Source organism: Dermacentor variabilis, chromosome 2 (assembly GCF_050947875.1).
Source record: "Dermacentor variabilis isolate Ectoservices chromosome 2, ASM5094787v1, whole genome shotgun sequence".
Taxonomy (NCBI): Eukaryota; Metazoa; Arthropoda; class Arachnida; order Ixodida; family Ixodidae; genus Dermacentor; species Dermacentor variabilis.
Window position 1 is genome coordinate 198,705,311 of NC_134569.1, and position 18,784 is coordinate 198,724,094.

The 18,784-nt window shown below is 44.0% G+C and overlaps 1 protein-coding gene across 1 annotated transcript in view; it reads left to right on the top strand.

Annotated features, from left to right (window-relative positions):
* Positions 1–18,784, top strand: part of LOC142573029 (growth hormone-regulated TBC protein 1-like) — a 44,954-nt gene that overhangs the window by 2,121 nt on the left and 24,049 nt on the right. Inside the window, exons 2-5 of the mRNA XM_075682525.1 lie at positions 3,335–3,504; positions 5,574–5,620; positions 12,828–12,939; positions 13,375–13,493. Coding sequence (XP_075538640.1) covers positions 3,335–3,504; positions 5,574–5,620; positions 12,828–12,939; positions 13,375–13,493 — 448 coding nt within the window. The remainder of the gene's footprint in view (positions 1–3,334; positions 3,505–5,573; positions 5,621–12,827; positions 12,940–13,374; positions 13,494–18,784) is intronic.

Here is an 18,784-nt window from a genome sequence, read left to right on the forward strand (position 1 = left end):
AAACATGCATTGAGGAGCACGCATGTAGCAAATGTCAAATATGCATTGCCTAATGACTGATTCCTTTAAGTCAGCTTTGCCATAGTACAGGAGTGTTATGTGGTGATGGTACGTGTTACTTAATTATACACAATGCGCACACACCATCTCCTGTCACATTACAATCACCATCATGTCCAATAACTTTGCTGGCAGCGATTGAGAGTTTTTTCCAACATTGCTGTGACCTGAAAAAAAAAAAAAAGCTTTCCTTTTAGTCCACAATTTCTGGCCCGCTTGTCGAATCTCCCGAATTTCGAGGTCCTCGGATTGGCAGGTATGCAAAGGCTACTGAAGAACACCTGTGAATGCTCATAGACGTGCTCATATGATGACATATATTTCCGAGGTTGATCCCGTATTCCATCTTCACTGAATAGCAGCATGAAATAAGGCCTGCTTCGCATGTTCCTGGGAGGGAGAGATAGGAGTTTGAGTGCAATTTGTGATAAGCTTCCTCTGGGAGTTCCAGATGTGGATGTCATCCTATCATCAGAATATTTATTGTACTTGACAATGAAGCATGCCTTTTTAAATTGTACTAAGATGTGATAATGACAATGATTGAGCGCTACCAAGCTCAACAAGGATAATTCCTGAGCATCCTTTGTCAAGTGGTTACACGAATGGAAAAATTGTGCCTATATTGATTGCAATTTATGGGGTAGCATTATAAAAAATGCTTTGTCTTGGATAAAGAAGAGACATAATATGTGTCCTAAATTTTTTTACGGAAGGGGACAGGCTTTTGGAATTTCTCTCATATCTTAAAGTTAGATCACTTTGTACCTTTGAAGCTTCCATCGAAGGTTGATGTGCTCTCTTATGCACTTTTAGCACCTTTGAAAATACCTGCAGTGCAGGGTGAGTTACTCTCTGGTGATTACATATAACTGAAAGTTGGGTGAATGTGTGAAGATTCATGTCGAACTGGAGCATCCACAAAAGTTGAAGGACAAGGGCAAAGTTAACAGACCCTGCCTTGCGAGTCAGCGCTTTGTTAACTCAGCCCTTGTCCCTCGTCTTTTGTATGCACAGCAGTACAACAGCGAATCAGTATATAGTGCAGTAGAGGCGATTAAGAGTCTGCACACAAGTGAGGTGATAGCTATTTTAGCAAGAAGCATGGCGACAGGCGCATCATAGAATGATGTGCCTGTGCAGTCAATTTGCACCTGCTGAGCCAGCATTGGGAGCCGGAAACATTTTGTTTGTTTGCTCAGTCAGCATTTTATGCAGTGCTACGAAATCCATACTTTGTAATTTTCAAGGAATATTTGCACCATTGGCTCATATTCGCATGACAAACTTGCTGATCCTGTTTCGTTTGTATTAGTTCAGATTTTGCAGTACAATACTATAAAATGATGACTATGTTTCAGTGTCTACAGGTCCAGGGCCAATTGGAACTGTTAAGCAGGATCAACATGAGTAAAAGCTTGATTTAACAGATATGGAAATACGTAATGAAAGTGCAACTTGTGTGCTCTTCATGCATGAAAAGGCAAATGGATTAGCGAAAACACAGATAGCGCCGTGAGGTCTAAATTAATGAAAGCCATCTGTATAGGTAACTTGTGTGCTGTTCATGCATGAAAAGCCGATGGAATTAGCAAAAACACAGATGGAACCATTTGTGGCTAAATTATACTTGAGTTTTGACCAAACTTGTGTATGCAAATAGGTGGACGCTTTTGCCTCCTGAACCACAGAAATGTGACAGGGTATCAGTAATAACTTTTAGTTTCATGTGCATGTGTTTCCTTCTACCAGTCCTGTTGGCTTGTATTTTTGTGCTTGAGCCATACATGAATTGGTATAAATTGATTTTCGAACCATTGGACTTGTTCACACAACTTTTATACCTTTAGAAATACTTAATTGTGTAACTTTGTCGTGGTGCTCATGAAAGGTGTTCATTTATGCTTATGGCTTAATCACCTACTGCGTAACAATGCTACTCACTTGCCTGAATGAACTCTCCATCCTTCCTTACACCGTAGTGTACTAGATAACACTTGTACATGCACAATGCATCATCTACATTACTGTATCAGAATGATGTGTCAGCTTAGATAACACACCTTGAAGTTACACACTGTTATCTTTACAATGACATAACTGCTCTGCCATAAACTGGAAGGCCTGAAACAGTGCAAAGGACGAGAATAGCTTCTCACAGTGTTCTGCCTTTCGCTCTGTTAAGAGACCGAAATTTGGTGTGCTTCTGAGAGTAGCATGAAACTGCAAAGGAAGCCCATTCGGTTTCCTGAAAAAGAAAGCTTTGCTGTGGAAGAAAAATTTGTCGTGACCTTTTAAAGAAAGATTTGCCTTGGTCCTGAGAATAAACCCAGTACTGGTGTCTAGTGCGCTCGTTCGGCTAACTGGGCTTACGAGCAGGCTATAAAATGGCAAAATGAGCAGCTTCATGGATTGTGATAATTAGTAGCTTGTAATTAGCTGAAACTAACTTCATGCTGCTGTTGCTTGGAGACCATTCATATACTTGGAGGCTTCTCTGCTTAACTTCAAATATGGAGAAAGATGTGGAAGCTCACGACAGATGTGATCCTTTAGACATGTCCTGTGCATATTCATAGCCAGAATTTTGTAATTGCATTACAGAATCAATTTTCCTGATACAATTATGAAACTAATGGCAGGTGAACTTTGACCACATAATAACTTGTTTATAAATTGTGAAAACACTCAATATGAGATGATAATGACTAGTGCTATGCCCACTGTGTTTGTTGAATGTCTAAAACTGTTCAGTGGCTCTGTAAAGTTTAGATAGCAAGAGCTAAATGCTCTAATACTGCATAAAATACTCATATATTGATGTTAACGTGCTATTTTCAAATATATGTGGTACTCATACGTTATAGTGTATAAAATGCACAAACATTATTTGTTATACACTAGATAGCATTGTAAGCAAAAGTTTGGAGACCACAGCATCAGGGAAAATTATTAGGCTTTCTTGTGATGTAGCTGCGCATTCTGTGATTAGGCTAGGCATGGCGTTAGTTGAGTGTGCGCATTATACCATTCAATTTCAGGCCGCTTGTAAAAGGATGCAAAAGTATCAGGATCCTTCATGATCAGGTTCATGATTAGATGTTTAAACTGCATGGCATAAAGGCACACATTGATAGTTAGCTGATAGCATACAGTGTATAATAGCATGAGATCAGCAAGTGCGCTGTTTGATTCTGAATCCTGGTGGTGCCCTCTGCTAGCAAGAGGGCAGTTCTTGTGCAGCAAGGCGACTTGCGTGTCTCGGTATTCGCAGGGTGGGCCCCTACGGCTTCGAGTGGCCGGAGGACTTCGACCACGAGGGTCACGAGGCATTCTGGCGGGGCTACCGGGCAGTGCTGGCGCGGCGCCTTCGCAAGTGGGATCAGCTGCTGTCGAATGCCCGGCCCGCTGCATATCCCAACCTCCGGCACAGCAGCGCCAAGTGTGCGTGTTCTCTTTAACATTTATAAGCATGATGTGCTTGTATGTGGCATTGCTCTATCAAAGGGAAAAGAAAGATATGAGAAAAAAGAAGGTATCGAATTATATTTGTGCAGCTGTGTGTGTTTACACTCTACTGTTTGCTTGTTGATATTGAAGGACAGAAAAAATGTTGCTCACAGTACGTGCATGATGTGACATAATTCAACTGTTGACAGTGCTACAGTACAGTTGACGTTACCTTTAAGGTGAACACGGAGAGACTTTAGAAGTATGTGCCTCTATTCATTTTGCAAGAAGTGCAGTTTAAGAAAGTATGATAAGCTATGGAAAAATAAATGCAGGCTGCAGGGCCAGTCAGCTGCGATATGCAAAATCAGCCAGACTGAGTTTTGCCTTAAAAAGAGTGCATTGTACTTCATTTATTTGTTTGCAGACACTGCTACCTGTATGTCAGAGCAGCTTAGCCCATAGATGCAACTCCTTTGTGTTACGCACACAGTACTGCGTCTCCAGTCCATGAATTCTGGCTGTGCAGTGAAGTTAGCATAACAGTTGTGGGACTTAATTGTCGTGTAATGTCACCATGTCGCAAAGTCCCTCTTGTTGTTGATGCTTGCTGGTTGTTTAGACAGGATGTGGGTAAAAAAGATACACTAGAAGGACAGTTGGCAACTCTTTCTAACTGCTCATAGCATGGAGCAAAAAAGGAGGCATCATGATATAGAGCACAGCTTTGGCACACTAAATTATCACAAAACACACAAACACACACACTCACACACATGCACACACACACACTGCAAGAGAAAAGAAATGGACAGAAGACAAGCGATTTCAAGTATGCACCAACAGGCCTTCAGGAAGACTTCTTAAGTTTCCTTGGATAGAGCTTCTAACCTCTTTTAGCCATTTCTTGCAAGTTGTCGAAATAGTGGCTCTGGGCACTTAAATTTTTAACTAGCTTTTTTTTTAAGTGAGAGAAAGCTGTATATTTTGAAGCCATGTGTACTTGTCCAACAAAAACATGCCAGCGTATCAACATCTCGTGACTTAGAAAACAGCACTGTGCGTATGGAGTTTCCAAAAGAGCTAAACAGTCCAATAAACTCACATGGCTGCATCATTTGTACAAGTGCACGAATTGCAGTCACTATCTCTACAATGCCAACTGTTTTGTAGGCTGTTATAGGACGTGCTATGATTTATCTTCCAAGTCAAAATATGTGCAACAAGCCTACAATTTTTACTGCACTGTAATAAATAGTGTGAGGCTAATTTTCTGATGTTCTGGCATCATAGACAAGCATGCTTAAGTGAAATTCAAGTGTTGTTCTTCAGTCAGAAAAGTCAAGCAACAAGAAAAGAGAAAAGGCAAGCCAAAGCACTTGGAGGGGGGAGGACAGGGGAGGCAGGGCCCTTCAGCACTATCCCGTCCCTCCCCTATGTTGTGACTTCCTAGGATAGTGCGGTGCTACGCTAAATGGTAATACACCATGAACGTTGTTGCACTGTGTAAGACCTGGACACAGGTAGAAAAACACACATGAAAGAAAGGAAGCAAGACAGATGAGTCCAACCTGCTTCTAGCGATTTCTCTTTTGGGAAGAGCTTACGAAAAACCCTTGGACATGCATATTTCATGCCAGCTGAAATGCCTATACCTGGTACTTGTGCTAGTTTGAAGTGATTCTTTGTACCATCATTCATTCCATTCTTTTATCTTCTGTCCTTACTTCCAACAATTTTCGTGTTCACTATTTGAAACCCTGATTTGGTAGCTTGCCTTTGTTTGCGCCACATTTATTTGTGTTTCTTAAGGTCTTCATGGTGCAATACTTATTGTGTTGAAAGTTTGCTGCTGGTTGTAAGCTTATTTTGTTATGAAAAGCCACACATTACCCCCGAGTCTGGCTATTTTGGAATTTCAATGGGTTAGGAGACAGAATTTGCTACTGTAGTCTGTCTGTGCTCACTGTTGCACTACAATTTGCATACTGAAACAGCATTGATGATGGCATTATGTAACGATACTAGATGCAGCTTGACAGCAGTTATTTCTTGCCTCGCAGTGAAGCGGTACGTGAGAAAAGGTGTTCCCCGAGAGCACAGAAAACAGGTATTCATCCTTTCACCCAATTTTTGTTCTTATACTTTTGCAACAAGCATTTGTGATTGCTCAAGCTGTTGAGAAAGATGTTATTTCTGTCACTCTGGTGCAGAAGATTATTGTGTTGTCTATACAGTTGATCCCGGATATATCAAACTCAAAGGGGATTGCAAAATAGTTCAATATATTGATAATTGAAAATATAAAATAAGGCTATCTAAAGCTGATCTCAGCATGACTCAAACAGTTTCTTGAGATTGTGAAACGTGGGAACTTACCAATTTGCTTCTCAAACTGTCGAATGCACAAATGTTTACTTATTTTTTTGCTCATGAACTTTGTATGTCGCTTGTGCTGCAGAATGGTATTCGCAGTGCTAATCCTAGTGTTTTTATTCAAGATAAGGCAGAAATGACACACACCGTGAAAACAAACTAGCCTGTATGGACGCACTCCATGCCGCCATCAGCGTACGTGTACTGCGAATGGTGTGTGAATGTGCACAGCTGTGTGTTCATTACAATACGGCGTTAAAATGGCCGATCGTCATACGTGGGCAACGAGCAGGGAGGACTGTTAGGTCGAGTTTTGGAAGTGACTTTCTGTTGGTACCAGTCACCCTCCCTTCTTGACCACCCTGAAAAGTCCGCGTGTCTCTTCTTGTGTGCTGCTCAGCACTCCGGCGCCTCGCGGTCGATACGTCCCTTCGTTCTCAGCCCTTCCCCTCTGGCCCCTGTGTCGGTGACTGCCGACACTACACATACGCTGTTTTGAAAGTGGGCTTCAGCTTGCTGAACATCGGAGTCCCTTTCCACTGACGTGTAACTGTGCAAGCACGAATGAAACGCGTTCAGTGCAGATGTGCAAATTCCAAAGCAATGAGTCTCGTGCACCGCTGCTGTAGTTCCAGGTGTCTTTCCACCAAGTGTGGATATGGAATGCAGTTTCAATTCGAACTGAAGTAAAGATCTGTCCAAATGGAGGATGGGGTCGGCCGAATTTGTTTTGGCTGCTTGCATGATTAAAAAATGCTGTTCGTGGAAAGCCTTTTACTACAAGATGCTTTAAACCCAACAGCGCAGCATCTCCAGTTCGGCATCTCATGCCCAGCACCACTCAGTGAAAAGAATGCGTCATCCATGCTTCTTGTGGAATGTGTATTGGACCGGTAGGCGTTTTGCGTACTTGAAGCAAAGTGGCGATCTGCTATTGCCAATTACAAATGGCCAGTTTGTACGAGCCATCCATACGTGCAGCAAGCACAACCCTGCTCATTTTCCCTCCTTGTCATGTACTGCCCTTCAGATTCGGCCCCTTGTTTGGCAGCAGCTGCCAAAACAGTGCCGTTTCAAATTTGTTGGCATTAAATATTTCCAACGATGCAAGAAGTGATTGCGTCTCCGTTAAAAGAAGTGCACTTCCAAGCACGCGGCACAGCGCAGTATTCAATATATTAAATATGGCTGTGAGTGGGAGTTTGATGTACGCATAGTACATAGCTAAACATTTGCATGAGATTCTCAAGGTGACTTTACAACTGCTCAATGTAGACAATAATTCTACATATTCAAGTTTTATATCCAGGATCGATTGTACTTTGCACATTGTTTGCACTGTATGCTAGAGCCTAGGTTTAGAGGGCATCACTTCACGTATGCTGCATTCGACTTTTAAGGAATATTGGCTTTTTCTTTTTGCATGCTTTCTTTTTGTACTTGAAGTAATAGTGGCATTATTGCTAACTATGACGCATACTGCAGAACTTGGTGACGTGCACCACAGTTTGTGCTGTGAAGCTCTTTTCACTGAGAAATGCTGCGTTTAAGCATGCCATGTTTTAAAGACAATTATGTCATAAATGCTGACTCACACATGTACAGAAGTACTGGGAGGCATGGTGTTAAGCAAAATGCTCATTCCTAGCGAGTTGGAACTTACGATTGCACACTTCCATTTGCTCTGAGCTACAGTGTGTGCATTTTCGCATCTTGTGCAAGTGAAGTGGCCAGTTCTGTGGAAACTCTGACATCTGTACACCTTCAGAGGCATGTAATTAGTCTAGGTGGATGGTAAAGCAGGACAAGTTGGAAGTTGGCTGCTGTGATAATCGGTGGTATCCATTGTTTTTTCTATTGCCATCATTGGGTCAAGCATTGAAATTGAAAACATGGCAATAACATTTACTGCGTTGTGTTGGCTTCAAGTGGGCAACAACAATTCCTCCCCCCCCTCCCCCTTGATTTGGAGACAAAAATGTGAGTTGTAATGCACAAGTCAAGAATCAGCACTAACTAAATGATCTTTTTGTGTCCATTTGCAAATAGCATGATAAAACTATAGCTAAGCAAAAATACTGTGGATCATCGGTAGCCTCTGACTTGCTGCAAGATAAATTTGTCTAGTGTGCTGCATAGGCCACAAGAAATGCGGCATTTTAGTTATACATTGAGGCGGCCTCTGTGCTGTTCAAGATAAACAAATAATCGACCCTCATATCATCCGTCAGTATAAAATAGTTAAAGAAAGGGTGCAGATTGTACTGACCAAACAACATCACACTGTACTTGTCTACATGCAACCCACTGTATAAATCAGTGCCAACATGCCCACCTTTCACTTCTTATGCAGGTAACCAGTGACCCTATATATATACACAATGCATACAAAAGGAAGGGAAATACAATTAAGGGAGATAAAGCATTTGGTAGAGTGATTAAATTAAAAATATGTAGAATACAGTTGAACCCGGATATTTCGAATTATTGGTTCAATCAATCAATCAATCAATCAATCAATCAATCAATCAATCAATCAATCAATCAATCAATCAATCAATGTTGTTATTTTCGCCGCAGACAATACATTGTTACTGCGAAAATAGGGGGCCAGAGAAAAAAGCTGCATCTGTGCAGCTTGACTAAGCTCTAGCCACCTGTACAACAGCAGTGACACGACGATTTGTTATCTTGATTCAGTTATATAAACACCGAACACAGAGATTATCCCCTTGAAAATCCTGTTTAAATGTATAGGAAAGTTGTGCCGTATATTGAACTCTAATTTCGCAAATCATTCAATGTATCGAAACCCTCGCCATGCACTGGAAGGTGCACTTTCCCTAAAGGTGCAGGCATCTCCCGCGCCCATCTGCCGTCATTTGGCACGCGACACCGCGTGACATTTGCGAGCTGTGTGTGCGGACGAAACCAGCCTGGCGACGGCTGGTCTAGACCAGCACCGCGCCCTGGAACGTGCGCTTTCCCCAAATCCCCTCGCATCTCCCACAGTCATTCGGCGTGCGACACCGCGTGACGTTTGCAAGCCACGTGCGTGAAAGAACGAGGAAACCGGCTTGGTGATGGCCGGTCTAGGGCAGCGCCGTGCCCTGGAAGGTGCACTTTCCCCGAAGGCCCTGGCCCTGTTGTCTGCCACGAGCGCTAGTGTCTGGCACGAGCGCTGGCGTCTAGGATGAAACTTGGCATGTGGATGTCTGTGGAGCCGTTCTGGAAGAGACAGCGCGGAAAAGCGAACGGGGGTGTGAGGGAGGCACGGCGCCTATGCACAGCGCATGCCGCCATTACGGCTATTACTGCCGAGCTCTCTCTCCACTCTCTCCATCGTTCACTCTTTTGTTTTTCTCCTTCACAGGTGTACGCAGGCGCCGAAAAGCCAAATCAGTGCGTGCCAGACAGAACGCCCGTCACTTTCTCTTGTGTGTAGTGAACGTTCTGTGCGTGGCATGTGTGATGTGCGGCTTTGTCAGTAGTGCAAGCTATGACGGCTGCAAACGTAAAGAAGCGGAATAATTTGGACTTTGCAGTAGCAACTTCCAGTACACTACGGCTTTAACAGGAAAGTGTGGATGATGCGGCAGCTTTTTTCTGAATGACTTCGGGCATGGGACACTGAATTGGGCAAGTCAGGCCGCCGAGCTTGCCTTCTCATCGACAACTGCTCGGCCCATCACACCACTTGTGAGCTGCAGCATATAGAATTGAAATTTCTTCCGCCTTACACAACAGCGAGGTTGCAGCCACTGGACCAGGGAATCATAAAGGCACTGAAGGTCGGCTACAGGAGGAGACTTGTTCAGCAGCTCCTAATTAACCTCGGCATGGGAGTCGATCTGAAGGTTGACCTATTAGGGGCCATTCAGATGATCACTGGTGCCTGGAACGACCTGAAGCAGGACACAGTGGCCAATTGTTTCGAACGTCCGGAAGCCTCAGACACGAATACAGATATTTGCACGAGGCATTTTGCAACTTGTCCCGTTTTCCGGGTGCCGTCCCGCCCGCAGTGGCTTGATGATTTTGTCGACGCTGACAGCGACGTTCAAGCTGTAGCTGCTCTAGCTGACGAGGACACTGTGGTGGAAATTGCTAGCACCCAAGATGAAGGCGATTGCAGTGGTGACGAAGGTCACCGTGGTCACGAGGAAATGTGCCCGTTCAGCTTGATTCAGCGTTGTTGCTGTGAAACGGAGGGCACTGGACTATCACACCTGGAAAGTCTCAAGAAAATCAAAAGCAGTGTTTTCAGCTTTATTTCCCAGAGCAAGAAGTAGTCAAAGATTAGTGATTTTTTTACTGTGAAATAAAGTACGCCTTCATGTTGCATGTATGGACTTCGATGTTCTTGAATGCTCCGATAAGTCACCATTTTTTGCAAGCGCACGCAGCGTTTCAAGCCGATTTCTGTATATTGCTTTATCAATATATCGAACTATTTCGCAATCCCCTTCAAGTTCATTATGTCCAGGTTCAACTGTGTACACTTAAACCTCGACATAGTGAAGTAGGTCAAATCGGCAATTTGCTTCGTTATATTGAAATTTCATAGTACTTAAATTTGACCTTTTATGCAACTAAGTACAGTTGCCAATCGATTTTTCTTGCGGGTAAAGGGGCCGAACAATTTCGCAAATTATTGGCAATTGAAAAAAGTGACTTTGAATGAGAAAACAATTCATTTTGATGAATTTGGTAGTCGGCGACCAATGATATGGTTTCATGCCACGTCGACGATATCTTGACATCGGCGGTACAGAATAAGTGAAGCCAGCCACGATTTCACGTGCACTCTGCCCCCGCGGCTGATAGCATCACTCGCTCTGGGACAACGCTATCATGAGAAGTGCCGACAGCAGGGAGCGAATGCTTCATGTCTCACTTTAATGGGCCACCAAAATTCGAGATACCACCAAGGCTAAATGCATGGGAATACAGCTTACATGACGCCATACCGTCTCGGCGCTCCCACTCTTTGCACATTTGCACATTACCTCTAAATCGGAGTGCACAGCTGCGTATGCACTCAGCCATGCTCAGCCATGGGCGAGATGCGCACGCTTGATTGCGTTACCGCGAGCTCGCTCCCCTCCCCCTCTTTCCCTTTGCTCATGTGGGAAGGTGGCACTTGTGAAGCCATCGTCTTTGTTGTCTCACCCTCGCTCCAAAAGCACAAACTGCACGGGGCGTGATAGCATTTTATCACATTTGGACTTTATTTACCCGTTTCATGACGATCCCGTGGGTGCTGTCATGTTTGATCACGTGGCAACACATCCATTGCTTGTCTTGGCTGCCTCCGTGTTTACAATGGATGTGCATGATGCCGGTGCTGCTCTGCAAACCTGTTTCGGTGCATATCATAGACAGTGACTAGGTGGACAACATGCAAAGCTTTGGCTACAGCTTCAATTGACATATAAGCGCTTTCGGAGTCCATTACGCTTTGTCCAAATGGTGCGAGCAGCGCATATGACACCTGTAATAAAATTGGGGCTAACAATGTATTCCAAGCTATCCTAACTTTCTGCTTATGAATTGAATCAGCATCAGTGTGTTTAGCTCTTCATTCTTTATTTAGCAAATACTCTTAAGCAGTGGCTTGCCTTATTTCTGACTTGACAAGTTTCCCCGGGTGGTCACTATCTGTTTATTTTCTGCCTAATTGCTCGTGGGTGTGCTCAGTTGTGATGGATTTGTCCTTGCTGGGCACAAGGCTTGTAATGTAGTTGTTCTGTACATTGTATTAACTTCTAGCAAATAAGCTGATCACTCACATTCTGTGTGGACCGTAACGAAACATTCAGCTTCAAACATTAGTGTGCTGTCGGCGTAGCCGTTGTCACCCATGCTCCGGCGCATATTGACTCAAGTGTGCGCCCGTTCACTTATTCTTAACACGTTGACGATAGAGTGGGCGTAAGCTTACATGTGAGTTCGGGTGGATGTGTGTAAATAACGTGCAAGCAACTTACACCAAGTAGCGGCGTAACTCTCTTTGACACCGTATAACGAACGGTATCTTCACTCGTGCAGGCGTCCCAGGGTTGAAGTCTTTTGCTTGGAGGTTAGTGCTACGTAAAACGCTGCGGATTAGTGAATTTTTTTATCCTTCCTCGATGGAGGCCATGCATCACAAAGAGCCAGCAACATGGGCAATCTTTGTGTAGCAGCAGTCCGTCCGTGAACTTGGACACACAGATTCATTCCATTCGTTAATATGCCGCTCACAATTTTTGCAGCCAACTACTGCGCACATCTTCACTCCACCACTCCATATTATGCAGCATGAATGGAGCACAGTGTGTTATCGAAAACCCAGTTGCATTTCATCAGTTGATCGCACAGAAGCAGCGCAGAAGGGTTAATGGTTTCGTATTCGTGCGCTTTCGCTGAGGCAACGTGCGGTGTGCCGTCGAAAGCACCATCTCTACTCTCTGGAGCAAACTGCTTCGCCAAACGGAACATGATGTGGCTCTACTTCAGCAGTCGCTCTTTTCGCGCCGCGTGCGATTTGAAGGTGCGTTTGCAAGCAGCTGCTTGTAATTCAGTCATTTAACCATCTGCATCGACGTAAGTTTCCGTTTATTGTCTCGGCATTCCTTTTCGGTGGAAGCAAAATTTCCTTATATTGAAATCGCGCACACACACTTCGTTATATTGGGGTTCTAAATTAATGGTGTTCTATGGACAAGAGGTTATGAAAAGTTAAATAATTCGCTGTGTCAAAAATTTTGTTATATTGAAGTTCGCTATATTAAGGTTTAACTATGAAACTGGTAAGCACTGGATGGAGCCTGCCTACGTCGGACAGGGGTAACTGGAGATCACTGGGAGTGACATGTGTCTTGCAGTGGACCAAACCCAAATGTGACAATGACAACTGCACACTTGACTAATGCTGGCTGACGCACCTGTTCCTTCAGGTGTGGATGGTCCTTTCGGGAGCAGCCGCAATGCAGAGTGAGCAGCGAGGCCTGTACCAGGCACTGCTGCAGCAGAGCCTGCGACCTGACCTTGTTGAGACAATCCAGATAGGTAGGCCCACGTGACTAAATGCGTGAACATTTCACCAAATAAAAACACCAGAGTGCCATTTTTGGCACAGTGTGAACACATAAAACTTGCCATGCAGCTGTTTTTTATCTTGCCTACCTCCTTCCATCATCCTGCAGTCTTAGTGAAACTTACTCATTCTCCAAAATCTCAACGTCGTTGTCATCACCTCCTGCTTTGCTGGAACTGCAGTGGGGGGCAGTAGCAATGTTAAATGGCCATTGCATTTTTCTTTCTGAAAGAATTGTTCTGACTGCTGTCAAATGGGAACTTCGAACATGAATTTTTCTTTATACAATGCCTGAAGCTTTGCAACAGTAAAGGATTGGTTCATTGCATTGTTGTTGCAACAGGTCTCTGAATATAAAGTGGCTGCTTAGCTGTGTATCTGAATGTTTTTATTTTTGTTTGTTACAGATGTGCCACGAACGTTTCCTGACAATGTGTATTTTCACGGAGGTGGACAGCAACAGAAGTCACTATTCAACATCCTGGTGGCGTACGCACATTTCAACCAGGGTGTCGGCTACTGCCAGGTATGATAGAGTGTCACTTATGTAAAGCTTATGGCAACAATAGATCAGAGCCAGAAGAATGTGTGTTATATGTGGATCTTTTACAACTGATTGTTTATTCAAACGAATTTGCATCTGAAAATTATTGTACTAGAAAAAGAAGTCTGCCAGTCTTGCGCAATCTGCATTATGTTCACGGTGATAGCAGCAGCTATATTGTTCCGAATTTGGGACATAGGAGAAAAATGGGAAGGAGAAAAGAAAAATTCCTTGGTATAAAAGAAAGGTGCAACTGCAGTCCTTTCTTTCTTTTTGGGAAGGGGGAGAGGGGCAGAAGAGGAGCAAAAGTTATTTCTTCGGCAAAAATAGACATGACAGAATTTTGTTTACGGTTTGATGCATTTATGTTAGTGACAGTGTTCAGGAACCTAAAGTGAACAACTTAACGCACTGTGGCTCCGATCATTCATGTTCCTTAATTACTGAACTGCGCTTCCGGTGTGTGCACATCCTGTTTCTTCTAAATTTAAAATACTGTAGCGAAGTTTTGCACCAGAACTTTAATAGTATAACACGATACATGTTTCACTCACTTTTGGTGAACCGCTGATTGACCTGGCAACTGTCTTCACTCAAGAGATGTTTAAACGGAACTCAAGATTATGACTTTGGGCTCAGTGAATACTCTCTGTAGCCCTCATCATGTGACGTCTGTTATTAATTGATCATGCTCGAGAATGGATGAGGCTGGGAATTTCAAGCAAGGGTGTTTTCAGTGTTAGAAAACACCTTTGTATGTACAAACTATGGCATCAGACGTCGTTCACCTTCATTGTTTGTTGTGGAATAAAGGCTCCAAAAGATTTCGAAGTGTGCTGTGTTCTGCCGTCTGCCCCTGGCCTGCATTTTTCCTGCTCTGAAGACTGCCGAGATAATTTGTTAGGATGGGCTCTCTCGCAACAATATTTCCTTTTTTCTTTGCATTCTCTGTGTCCACGCATCAATGCACCATTAGCAAAAATATTCTGCACATGTGCAAGGCTACTATTTTCCAACCAAAATTTTCTTGACCACTGACTAGTAGAAGAAACTGTCACCACCGAACAGTTTCGCCAGCAAACACCTCTACCCTGTGATTGTTTGGTGGTGTAGTAAAGGATACTGAATGGCGACAATTAGGTCTGTGCAAACACTCGAATGTGACCGAATCAAATAGCGAACATTTAAGTAATTTCGTCTGTGAATTTAATACAATAGAACCTCATTGATACATTCCTATTTTGCATGTTTTCCCAGTGCCAACGTTCAGTATCGAGAACGCAAGAAATGACCCAATAGAGTTACGTTCATTTTTTACCAGTTCATACGTTCCTGGAAAACACAATTTTTTGGCACCAACATTCATTAAATCAACAAACTGTGATCGTATGATACATTTTCCAGCTTCTAGATCCCATGTAAACAAGAAAACGTGCAAGGCATGCGTGGTCGAGAAGAGTACATAGCTGCCCACTGTGGCAGCTTCACCACAATACTCGCCTGTCCGTCTTATGTAAAAATGTCTGTTCCCACTCAGTTTCTCATTTCAGGACCAGAAAATCTTCTCCAGGGTAGTCGCACGCGTCATTCACAGCTATCACCGCCAATCTTCTTGCGATAAGCATCTTCACCTATCTGTTTCACAGCACGTGGTGCCGGCGGGAGCGTAGCGCCCACTTTTAGTACGAGATAACCAAAACGGGCCGCCGTTTTCTGCTGCAGAGTGCGATCGTTTTTGGCCGCTAGATCCCATGTGAACAAAAATTGGCGCGGCGCATTATTGACAACAGTATATAGCTGCCTGTTTCACGTGAAAATGACAGCACGCACAGTTTCTTATTCGAGTACCAGCAAATCTCTGCCCGGGTCGTCGCACACTGCGTTCACTGCTATTGCCGCCAAACCTAATGTGATAAGCATCTTCACCTATCTGTTTTACAGCTCGTGGTGCATAGTGCCGTTCGTCGCGTACTGCCCGCCTTTAGTGTGTAATAATCCAAACGCACTGGCATTGCCCACCAGCTCAATTTCATTTCGGTTTCCCATCGCCCTCTTTAAACACCACGCAATAGGAAAACAACAAAACATGTCTTGGGCCACTGGAGCACCACCAGCTCGATGCGTGCTGTCTGATGCCGCAACAATCCGCGCGACGCTTCGCATTACGTAGATGTCAACGATCGTTGAGTCTCAAATTTTTTTTGTTACTTCGGATCGTATGTTTTCCCGTTTAATACATCTTTTCTCGATTTTTTTTTTCACAACATATGAACGAGGTTCTTTTGTATCTACGATTAGATTTTTAAAAAATATTTGGTATATTCGGTGTAGAGACCTGCACACTGCCACATGTCACGTATGTCACGGAGCTTCTCGTGCTTGATACCTTGCTAGTGAGTGCCTCCCTTCATTGTTTTTGCCACGCTAGGAGTGCTGAATGTGCCACGAACGGCTCTGATGCGGTCACGGACTTTGTCTCTTCGAGCACTTCTGCTCTACTGCATGCACTCCACGGAGTCGGCCTGATGCGGAGATTGCACACAGATCGCCCAAACACCGCAATTTGCAGAACAACGCCATGTTGGTACAAGGTTCGTCCAGGTCCACAGAAACGATAAAAATGATTATGTGACGTGGAAAGAGAGGGAACAGCAACAAAAGCAGCGTGCAATCCAGAAAGTGCGAAAACATGTGCGAAGATTTGGCCGATTAACCACCGGAAGGCACACGGATATGCAGACCATCTAACCATTTAAGCTGTAAGTGTGTGCTTGAAACCCAATCACTGATAAGCCACCCATGTGAACATATTGGCAGCAAGCATTCTGCAACAGCTTGCAGCCCACTACCACATCCGCCAACAAATTTTTGTCACGGAAGGGAAAAACAAGAGGTGAAATGCAGAGAGGTTTACCAGGCCACTTAGCTACTAGGCAGTGTTGTCATGACTATACTGCCTAGGCCATTAGGCCTAATTGGTGCTGTTCCATCAGACGTCGGCGACAAAAGTTACGGTTTGGTAGCGAACCGACCCAGATATATTGACAGCAGCCGCACCGACAAGTCACCTCGAAAACAGTGTACAGGATGGCAATTAAGTTGCTCCCGGCCGCCATCTTCAGCACATCGTATAGTAACCTCTCGTTCCTGATGCCGTTTATAGAGCATATTGGTTTATTTTTGTAGGCTCGAGCAATGTCACAAGACTAGCTTTGGATTTACCCAGCATGTGTGATGCACTGACCGCCCGGCTGCATACGTTTATGTGGATGGTAGGTAAAACAAGGGTGGGGGGGTCGTTCGAACTTGTCGTGACCCACCCTAGTTCATAATCTTTGACAGGTGCTAAATTATGCTTGGCGCCGACTGCAGCCGACTCGCATGGCGGCAACGATGGCTACACGAGGAGCAGTGGTCAAGCCTAGGGATGCACAGGCTGTGCTTTCGTCTGTCGCACAGATTGACTTTACGACAACTCGCCTGTCGTAAAGACGGGAAAGCCCTTCTGTATCTTGGAGAAAAATTGGAAAGCAAAACTGTCTATGAAATAAGAGATTGCCCGAAGCACAGGTACACTATTAATCCATTAGCACCCACTGTACTAGAACTAGTACACTTGGTTTCGTATCCCTACCTCTTAAATGGCTGAATGTTTCCTTTTGCCTATTTCCGTTTCTTGTAGCAAGAGGACATGCACATATGCCCTAAAACAGGGTAGAATCTGCTGTTTGATCCATATCTAAAAATTTCTTGCCAATTCCAGCAAAACTATGCACCCGGGATGAATTCTGATGAGTAAGCGCTTCTCATTTATTTCTGCTCGCTTGCTTTGTATATTTGCATTGTGCTTTTTATGCTGTTTAGTAAATGTGTTGAGCGTGTTAGAAAAAAACTGTCCAATCTGCAGCTTTATTTCGAGGAACAGCATGCGCATTGAAAGTTTGGCGTACTTGATATAATACACTGGGAATCAGCAGCTACAAATCGGTGCTTTTATTTCTCAGTTGTGTTCCAGCATGTGTACATAGTTTCTCTTTGGAAGGAAGCGGTTTTATCGCTTGCGCGATGCCCTGTATGCAAGTGATCATGCAGAGAACATATAAGAGGACATTGATATCGTGATTGTGCCACCAGAACCAGCTGAAGGTACGGATGAGGGCGACGACAAGAACACTGATGCTTTCGCCATGAACGATGTCTGCAGTTAATGTAGGTTAGCAAAGCCTGCAGCAGTATTCCAGCAAAATGGTTTTATTTCTATAGCATTAGTGAGGACACCTTAGCTGCACTCGTGATACCTGCGTTGCCGTTGCCGTCCTTGCTGGCTGTCACATATGTGCGTTTGGACGCTCATGGCGGGCAGTCATAGTCTCTACACTGGAAAAAATATGGAAAGCAGCTGCGATGCTTTGTCATGCCCAAGCACCACGTAGGTGCGAGAAGTGCACGGCCACTTTGACTCAAAATAGGGTGTTTCAAAACATGTGATACAACGTGGTAGAAGTGGAGTTACAAGTGCCTTGGCCATTGAAACCCCATGTGCCCAGTGTACTGGATGTAGCATGCCGTTGTAACTTGGGAACCAATAAATATTTCTCAATAATTTTTTGAACATGTGATATTTGTGTTGTTCGTTCGTTATTCTCGAACATTGATGAAAACTGCGCGGGCAGTTTTATCATGGGTCATAATGGGTTAAACTGAGACCCTAATCGGTATTCAGTACAACATAACATTGCTAATTCTTTAGCTTCAGAGGGAAAAAAGCTCTTGGTTCCACCCAACAGATATTCTATTTCTGTCCGTCCATCCGTTCGTGGCATATTTGCCATGGCGTCTATGTCATGACACAAATGATATGAATGACATGTTGCTGTTGTGGTCATTTATTTAGCTCACTATATATCACTATGTATAAAAGAATGGAAGGTCGTACAAGTCTGCGCCCCTACATCCACTCATGATGACCAGGAAGTCGAAAGCTTCTATAAAGACGTGGAATCAGCGATGGGTAAAGTCAAAACAAAATACACTATAGTGATGGGCGATTTCAATGCCAAGGTAGGCAAGAAGCAGGCTGGAGACAAGTCAGTAGGGGAATATGGCATAGGCACTAGGAATAGCAGGGGAGAGCTATTAGTAGACTTTGCAGAATAGAATAATATGCGGATAATGAATACCTTCTGCAAGCAGGATAGCCGAAAGTGGACGTGGAGGAGCCCGAATGGCGAGACTAGAAATGAAACAGACTTTATACTCTGCGCTAACCCTGG